Genomic DNA, 9,728 nt, shown 5'->3' with positions numbered 1-9,728 from the left:
AAAACTAAACCTAAACCTAAACCTGAACCTAGACCTAGACCTGAACCTAAACCTGAACCTGAACCTAAACCTGTTCCTGAACCTGAACCTGAACCTAAACCTGAACCTAAACCTGAACCCGGCTTGCTCCACTAACAGACTCTCAGCATTGTGGATGATTTCAGATGATTCCACAAGACGGTGGAAGGTCGACCTGCTTCCTGTGCGGTCGCAGCTTATTCCTGTGTATCATCTGCACAGAAACAAACAGAGCTTCACCTGCAGCTCCACCTGCAGCTCCATCTGCAGCTTCACCTGCAGCTCCACCTGCAGCTCCATCTGCAGCTCCACCTGCAGCTCCATCTGCAGCTCCATCTGCAACTTCACCTGCAGCTCCACCTGCAGCTTAACCTGCAGCTCCATCTGCAACTTCACCTGCAGCTCCACCTGCAGCTCCACCTGCAGCCTTGCTCAGCCTCTGGACTTAGCAACACAGCGAACATTGTTTAGAGCGGGGTCTCAAACCTACCGGATCTGGGGCCACGCCCCAGGAGTTGAACAGACTGTCCCACGTTTTGTTTTTATTTAAATAAAAGTAATAACATCATATGTAATAAAAACATTCAACAATATGAAACAGACATGTAATCTAAAATCATGGAACCTGTAAGATCTGTAAAAAGGTAGTTTTGTTATATTCCATTTGATTGTCTTCTTGTATTCTCAACATGAACCACGTACAACAGCTTCCTTCAGCTCATTTGGTTGAGTTCACTTGCAGGTGGCGTAACAACACATCGTCAACATGTGACGGCCGCATTGAAGTGTCTGGAGGGCCGGGTGTGGCCCCCGGGCCGGTGGTTTGGGACCCTCGTGTTAGAATATTCAAGGGATATTTGGTCTTAAGATGTGGGAAAGAATCAATTCAATGTAGAAACTAGAAAGTAAGATCCAGAGCTGAGAGCCTGGATCAGGAAGAGAAAGGAATTCTGGGAAAACAGCCGTTCCCCTTCCAGCGCAGCGGAGACGAGATCCGGCGTCGAGGAGGAAGGTTCCAATGTCGAGGAGGAAGGTTCCGGCGTCGAGGAGGAAGGTTCCAATGTCGAGGAGGAAGGTTCCAATGTCGAGGAGGAAGGTTCCGGCGTCGAGGAGGAAGGTTCCAATGTCGAGGAGGAAGGTTCCGGCGTCGAGGAGGAAGGTTCCAATGTCGAGGAGGAAGGTTCCAATGTCGAGGAGGAAGGTTCCGGCGTCGAGGAGGAAGGTTCCAATGTCGAGGAGGAAGGTTCCGGCGTCGAGGAGGAAGGTTCCGGCGTCGAGGAGGAAGGTTCCAATGTCGAGGAGGAAGGTTCCGGCGTCGAGGAGGAAGGTTCCAATGTCGAGGAGGAAGGTTCCAATGTCGAGGAGGAAGGTTCCGGCGTCGAGGAGGAAGGTTCCAATGTCGAGGAGGAAGGTTCCGGCGTCGAGGAGGAAGGTTCCAATGTCGAGGAGGAAGGTTCCAATGTCGAGGAGGAAGGTTCCGGCGTCGAGGAGGAAGGTTCCAATGTCGAGGAGGAAGGTTCCGGCGTCGAGGAGGAAGGTTCCGGCGTCGAGGAGGAACCTTCCGGCGTCGAGGAGGAAGGTCGGCGTCGAGGAGGAACGTTCCGGCATCAAGGAGGAAGGTTCCACGGCGTTCAGGTCCCACACGTGGACGTAGGATCGCACGGAGCTGCAGCCAAAACATGGAAACTGGACGTTGACTTTCTGGAACATGGAGACTCCACCTCTGACTACATGACGACACACACACACACACACACTGTACAGGACACAGTGTTAATTTCTCGTCACTTCGCTGCTTCAGAGTATTTTCTATGTTTTCTGCTGTTCTGTGTCATCACTGCTGCTGTGGTTTGTGATAAAGGAGCGAGATGAAAGGAGCGAGATGAAAGGAGCGAGATGAAAGGAGCGAGATGAAAGGAGCGAGATGAAAGGAGCGAGATGAAAGGAGCGAGATGAAAGGAGCGAGATGAAAGGAGCGAGATGAAAGGAGCTTGGCGGTGACGCTCTCACATGTTTCCATCTCAGTGGATTTGCAGCTTTTGGGCGTCGCCGTGTGAGTGTCAACAAACAGAACCAAGAGGAACCAGAAGCAGGAAAAAAACAAATCAGAGTAATAATAATAATAATAATAACAATGATAATAATTATAATAATAATAATAACAATGATAATAATAATAATGATGATGATAATGATGATGATAATAATAATGATAATGATGATAATAATAATGATGATGATGATGATAATGATAATGATGATAATAATAATGATGATGATAATGATGATAATGATAATGATGATAATAATAATGATGATGATAATGATGATAATAATAATGATGATGATAATGATGATAATAATAATGACGATGATAATAATGATAATGATGATAATAATGATGATGATAATAATGATAATAATGATAATAATAATGATGATGATAATGATGATAATAATAATGACGATGATAATAATGATAATGATAATGATGATGATGTTTGCTGGAGGGATCTCTTCTGAGCTCCGTCTCATTTGGGTTCCGGTGTCTCAGCGTCATCACTCGTGTCGATCCGTTGCCGTGGTTCCCGAGCGGGCGCGTCCGGCTCCTTTCGCCAAAAGCCCAAAAGCCCAAATCCCTTCTGTTGTCGAGGGTAGAGGCGTAGAAAGTCAGCGACGTCAGGGCGGAGGAGGAGGTGGAGGAGGAGAAGGGGGGGGGGGGGGGTGGAGGAGGAGGTGGAGGAGGTGGGGGAGAAGGGGGGGTGGAGGAGGTGGGAACGTGCGGACGGTCGAATCAAGGTAAAGAAAAGCACTTTGTCCAGACGCTGACCTTGTGTTTGTTTGAAGGTGACCGTGCAGCGTTTGTAGATATCAGGGGCCGTGTACAGACAATGTCCCTTCGGGGATTTCGCAGATTTTTTGTGATTGTCGCAACAAATAAAAGAGTCTTTGTTTTGCAGCTTTCCTCCAAAGCTGCGATGCAGTTTTCAGAGTTGGGTTTTTGTTTTTGCCGTGTACGTCGCTCCTCACGTGGGAAAGTCGCCGCAACTCTGTTGAATTTCAAGCTGTTGAAAACACCAGGGGCGGGGTTCAGCGTCGGAGGAGCGGGCGTGGGCGGGTGCGGGCGGGGCCGCGGGCGGAGCTCGCTCTCCGTCCGAGGTTGGGGAGAGACGACGGCTCCCGGGACCCGAGCCCTCGAGGCTTCCCTGGCTGCGCGCGCTTTTATTTTGTGATGTGTCACCGTCCATGACCATGACTGTGCAGAGACAAACGGTCACTTCAATAAAATACAAACTTCAATAAAACCAAGCCTGTTGTGTTATTTCCCCACGGCGACCGTTTCCATGGCGATGCTTTGCAGGTTCTGAACGGAAGACAGGACACGTGTTGTACTGTATAAAGTTAAAAGTTTTATTTTATACGCATACACTATACATATGGAGCAGTAAATATCATTTAGCTCTTTACTCGTCTACTTTCAAACTGCGGCGATGAAGTCGTATTTTTATTATTTGGTCGAATACGAAGTTTCCTCAAGACGTGACGCCTTCACATAAAAATCCCATGTCGCAGTTTGGGAGCTTTTGGCACTTTGATCTGCTCATCAGTGCATTGTCCATCCCATGATGTGTGGGAAGGTCTGACACTCTGAACAGCATCGTGTGGTGAAGGAGGACTTTGGGATAATATACTGTAGATATATGAATTATTACCGATATGCTGAGGAAAGCAGAGTATTTCTATGTGGACGCAGCAGCAGAAGGTTTGAAATGAAAGGAGCGAGATGTGTCCGTCGACACGTTACATTCAGTCGGTCGGTTTCTGCAGAGACACCAAATTCCACTGACGTTAGAACCATTTTACGCACAAAGTCAAACTGCTTTTCACTAGAAACGACTTGTGTCTGTACCGACCTGGAGCCCAAAACGAGGCTTCTTCTGGGGACGGGAGGGGGTATGGAGGGAACGCTCAACGGACGCTCCGCTTTTTGGGGAAATTTGCTTTCTGACCTTCTTCCCCCGATTCAGACGAGAAGGTCAGTACCGGCTCGATCCCCGTGAGCCTGGTGCGGCGCACGCTAACTGTGTTAGCTCAATGAATGGCCGTGGATGGGATCACCTAGACTAGCTCCTGTGAAATTTCCCCCCCAAAAAGGTGGAGCGTCCCGTTAAAGGGTTTCCTCGACGGACGACACATGCACTGTATTTCACTGGAACCGTGCACGACATCGCAGAAGCTTGTTACAAAGCGTCGCTCGAAGAACAGAACACGGAGAGTAGGCTAACGGTGCACTAACGGTACGTTAACAGTACACTAAGGGTATGCTAACAGTATGCTAATGGTACACTAACGGTACGTTAACAGTACGCTAACGGTATGCTCACAGTATGCTAACGGTACACTAACGGTATGTTAACAATACGCTAACGGTAAGCTAACAGTATGCTAACGGTACACTAACAGTTCGCTAATGGTATGCTAACGGTAGCTTGCAGAAAAAGCCTGTGTGCTTCTCCTGGTGCAGTAAGTGATAGAGAATAATAACATAACTCATATTATTGCCATTCGTAATAGTTAGCTCTCATAAGCATTGGCATACGCAGAATTGGTGAGTAGTTGTGCATTTTTTCGGAGGCGGCTGCTAATAGAATACACTTTAAGGGCAAATAGTATTACCATGGTAACATGTTGATGGAGTACACAGCATCGCGCGCGCACGGGGGGCGGGGGGGGGGGGGGGCATACCTGTCAACATTTGGATTTGAAAATAAGGAACATTTTGGGGCTTATTGTTTCATTCAACTCATCTAGAACATCAACAATAAAAACACAGTTTTTCTGTTTTGTTTGGAGAAACTGTTCGGATCGACCAACATATTTGATTTTCTTTAGAAAGGTTAAAAATTCTGGAGATTTAACGGAATAGATGTGACCCAAAGCAGACTAAAGGTACTTTTGATGCCGTTTCACTTTTCTTTTGTTCACGTCATTTGGAAGTGAAGAAGCTTCCAAACAAGGTGTCACTCGTGTCAATCAAGCAAATGTTGTTAAAGCTGTGACTTGTTGACGAGGAGGGCGTGGCAAACTGTCATTCTGACATAATCACCTTCAAAGATTTCGAAGGCTCCTCGTCTTCTTGACGGAAGTGACGTCGGCTTTTCTTCTTCGCGTGTCACGCCCCCTCCACAACAGTGGCTCCGTGTGTGTAAAAGTAGTACCATTTAAAGGTTGAATTCTATCAAAAGGTTTTCACATTGTGACTTCACACCACATGGAATATGGAGGAATGATCTTCACCTGGACGCTCGCTTTAAAGGAAACCATCGATCGGCGTTGTTGGCCCCATGTCATCTAACGGGAACATTTAACTACACGGTTTAACATTTTTATACTATTTATAAATCAAACTGGGTTTGAAAATACGTTGAGAGATTAAAAAAAACCCAAAGGAACACAAAGCTGGAAAAATCGATTTTTCCTTCAAGAAAGGTTTGTTCAACTTATTCCGCTGCTCCTGGCCATTTTAGAAAAGCGTGAGGTGGCGGCTTTTGCTGCGGTGTGACACATACGTTGAAGCGGTAAAACACTGGAGAAAAACGAGCGGTTGACAGGTATGGGGGGGGGGGTTGTACTGAGGGAAGAGCAGCAAACAGCGACGAGTCGGACTGTCCAATCAGAGCCAAAGGCCACGTTTTAGTGAACAGCAGGGGGCGCTGGAGTCCAGGAGGGGGCGAGCTAGGCGACGTCCACCTCTCTCTCTATTCCCACGTACTTGAGGGCGTCGGCTTGGCTGTATCTGAGGAAACGGGCGAACAATGAGCGCAGCGCCTGCTGCTGGGAGCCCGCTGGAACCTTTTAGAAGTAATGAATAAGTAATACATTTATAATAAAGCTAAAATAAACCTATAATAAACTTATAATACATTTATAATAAACTCTATACGTTGAATGAATACTCACATCCAAATCAAGTACTCATGCCAAGTGGCAGTACTGCCATCATCAGGACACGATTGTTTTCATCCTCCAGCCCAAATAGTACATTTGATAAAATGATGGCGATAAGCTTCCTGACCCGCGTGCTCTCTATCACCGTGCCAAAATGAGACTGTCCCACGACGGCCCCCAGGGGCCCCGTTGCCACCCTGGGGGCCGTCGTGGGATGGAGTTTGAAGGCGGAGCAGATGCGGCGGCAGAGCGGCCGAACGGTACCTGTAGTCGAAGAAGAGCTCCTCCCCCTGCAGGATGGCACGCTTGGCGAAGATCCCGATGCGGTGGTCTCCATTCACCATCACCACTGCAGCAAAGAAAAGAGATCAAGGTGACTCCATCACCTCCACCAGGTTCCATCTCCTCCATCAGGTTCCATCACCTCCATCAGGTTCCATCACCTCCATCAGGTTCTATCTAGTTCCATCACCTCCATCAGGTTCCATCACCTCCATCAGGTTCTATCTAGTTCCATCACCTCCATCAGGTCCCATCACCTCCACAGGTTCCATCTGGTTCCATCACCTTCATCTAGTTCTATCACCTCCATCAGGTTCCATCTCCTCCATCAGGTTCCATCTCCTCCATCAGGTTCTATCTAGTTCCATCACCTCCATCAGGTTCCATCTCCTCCATCAGGTTCCATCACCTCCATCAGGTTCTATCTAGTTCCATCACCTCCATCAGGTTCCATCATCTCCATCAGGTTCCATCTCCTCCATCAGGTTCTATCTAGTTCCATCACCTCCATCAGGTTCCATCACCTCCATCAGGTTCTATCTAGTTCCATCACCTCCACCAGGTTCCATCTCCTCCATCAGGTTCCATCTAGTTCCATCACCTCCATCAGGTTCCATCACCTCCATCAGGTTCTATCTAGTTCCATCACCTCCATCAGGTTCTATCTAGTTCCATCACCTCCATCAGGTTCCATCACCTCCATCAGGTTCCATCTAGTTCCATCACCTCCATCAGGTTCCATCTCCTCCATCAGGTTCTATCTAGTTCCATCACCTCCATCAGGTTCTATTTAGTTCCATCACCTCCATCAGGTTCCATCTAGTTCCATCACCTCCATCTAGTTCTATCACCTCCATCAGGTTCCATCTCCTCCATCAGGTTCCATCTAGTTCCATCACCTCCATCAGGTTCCATCTCCTCCATCAGGTTCTATCTAGTTCCATCACCTCCATCAGGTTCCATCACCTCCATCAGGTTCTATCTAGTTTCATCACCTCCATCAGGTTCCATCACCTCCATCAGGTTCCATCACCTCCATCAGGTTCTATCTAGTTCCATCACCTGCATCAGGTTCCATCACCTCCATCAGGTTCCAACACCTCCATGAGGTTCCATCTAGTTCCATCACCTCCATCAGGTTCCATCACCTCCATCAGGTCTCATCACCTCCACCAGGTTCCATCTCCTCCATCAGGTCCCATCACCTCCATCAGGTTTTATCTAGTTCTATCACCTCCATCTAGTTCTATCACCTCCATCAGGTTCCATCACCTCCATCAGGTTCCATCTAGTTCTATCACCTCCATCTAGTTCCATCTTCTCCATCAGGTTCCATCACCTCCATCAGGTTCTATCTAGTTCCATCACCTCCATCAGGTTCCATCACCTCCGTCAGGTTCCAACACCTCCATGAGGTTCCATCTAGTTCTATCACCTCCATCTAGTTCTATCACCTCCATCAGGTTCCATCACCTCCATCTAGTTCCATCACCTCCATCTAGTTCCATCACCTCCATCAGGTTCTATCTAGTTCTATCACCTCCATCTAGTTCTATCACCTCCATCTAGTTCTATCACCTCCATCAGGTTCCATCACCTCCATCTAGTTCCATCACCTCCATCTAGTTCCATCACCTCCATCAGGTTCTATCTAGTTCTATCACCTCCATCTAGTTCTATCACCTCCATCTAGCTCCATCTAGCTCCATCTGGTTCTATCACGTCTGCTTCTATCTCCAGAAGCTGGGGGAGGGGCTTGGGGACAAAGCAGCGCTGGACGAACCAGGAGTGGAAACAGTGTTTTCTCCTTTGCTATTGGTCGACGCCATCACGTCAAGTCAACGTTACGTGAGGATGAAATCTACGAAACAAACAACTGCACTTCAGCCAACGAATGACCTGCTGCGACAATTTGAAAAGAAAGTCATAAACAGAGTGTAATAAAAACAGAGTGATAAAAACATTGTAATAAAAACAGTGTTATGAACACAGTGTAACAAACACACTGTAATAAAAACATTGTAATAAAAACAGTGTTATGAACACAGTGTAACAAACACACTGTAATAAAAACATTGTAATAAAAACAGTGGTATGAACACAGTGTAACAAACACACTGTAATAAAAACATTGTAATAAAAACAGTGTTATGAACACAGTGTAACAAACACACTGTAATAAAAACATTGTAATAAAAACAGTGTTATGAACACAGTGTAATAAACACACTGTAATAAAAACAGTGTCATACAGCCGGTGTGTATGGGTTTCCCGTGGGCGCTACCTTTAGCGTAGCAGTTGGGGTTCACAGAGTGGTTGGCAAAGCGGATCTTGTTTCCTTTGCGAGTGGCGTCCACCACGAAGTCTGGAAAGACAAGATGATTAACGACTGTTTACTCATCCTGCTCCGAGTAGATTCTGTTTGTATTTGTATGTTTTATGGAATTGGGAAAATCTTTTTGGCCGTCGTCATTGTTGATGCATCTTTCTGATCAGATCAATCAATCAACAGGAGTATTGATTGAGGGGCTGCACTTGCCGTTGTTGAGGTTGAACAGGAAGCTGGACATGTATTTATCGTAGATCCTTCCTCGTCGATCGGCCTCGTCCTGGGAGATCAGCTGCACACGCACACGCACACGCACACAGTGAGTATGCAGGCAGTAACACTGTGAATGCCTGTTGTGGGTTCCTCTGGCTCTACCTCTCCACAGTACTCGGAGATGAACTCGTTCTTCTGAACCGGTTCCTTGATGAAGGTTCCCCATCCCGCCACGTCGGAGGGCGCCAGCAGGAGGTGCTAGAGGGGGAAGGGGGAGTGATGAGGGCTTCTGGCTGAGTTGACATTGTGTTGCATTCCTCTTGGGGGGTGGAGTACCCCCAGGAAGCAACAAACACCTTCAGCAGACTGAGAAAAACAACATCCTCCATAGTTCAGGTCCCTGTACGACTCTAGCAGTACTCTAGCAGTACTCTAGCAGTACTCTAGCAGTACTCTAGCAGTACTCTAGCAGTACTCGCAGTACTGTGCACCTTCTTCAGGCCCCTCTGGATGCTGCAGTTCTTGCAGGACAGCGTCTTGTTGTCCCAGTGCTCGGCCACGCCGCACGTCATGCACAGGTCAGGGTCACACTCACGAACGGCCAGGTAACAAGGACACTGCTTGGTGTTACACTGGGTCTTACAGCGGCAGCCTGGGAAACGGTTCTGACCTGGAGGAGGAGCAGGAGGAGGAGGGAGGTGGGGAGGAGGAGGAGGAGGAGGAGGAGCAGGAGGAGGAGGAGAAGAGAGGGGAGGGAGGTAAGAGATATTAACCCTTTATAAGAGAACGCTCCCTGCAGGACGACGAGTCAAGCGCCCTCTGCTGGTGGATCAGCCGCACTACACCCTGCAGCAGCTCAGCACGGCTTTAAATCAATACATCGTCCTTTAGATGGTCGTCATAGCAACCGTCTCCTCACAGCACACGCTACAACAT

General features: G+C 47.7%; 1 protein-coding gene across 2 annotated transcripts in view; it reads right to left on the bottom strand.

Annotated features, from left to right (window-relative positions):
• Positions 1 to 3,411: 3,411 nt before the first annotated feature.
• Positions 3,412 to 9,728, bottom strand: part of ezh1 (enhancer of zeste 1 polycomb repressive complex 2 subunit) — a 22,402-nt gene continuing 16,085 nt past the window's right edge. For both annotated transcript variants that reach the window (XM_080009338.1, XM_080009339.1), the window contains exons 15-20: positions 9,284 to 9,462; positions 8,955 to 9,050; positions 8,790 to 8,871; positions 8,535 to 8,615; positions 6,232 to 6,316; positions 3,412 to 5,815 (exon numbers count right to left, since the gene is read on the bottom strand). In XM_080009338.1, the coding sequence (XP_079865464.1) occupies positions 5,755 to 5,815; positions 6,232 to 6,316; positions 8,535 to 8,615; positions 8,790 to 8,871; positions 8,955 to 9,050; positions 9,284 to 9,462 (584 nt within the window). In that variant the 3' untranslated portion in view covers positions 3,412 to 5,754. The remainder of the gene's footprint in view (positions 5,816 to 6,231; positions 6,317 to 8,534; positions 8,616 to 8,789; positions 8,872 to 8,954; positions 9,051 to 9,283; positions 9,463 to 9,728) is intronic.

Source organism: Zeus faber (genome assembly GCF_960531495.2).
Source record: "Zeus faber genome assembly, chromosome: 11".
NCBI classification, from domain to species: domain Eukaryota; kingdom Metazoa; phylum Chordata; class Actinopteri; order Zeiformes; family Zeidae; genus Zeus; species Zeus faber.
The sequence above is the reverse complement of the archived record's forward strand: the minus strand, read 5'-3'. Positions and strand labels throughout refer to the sequence as shown.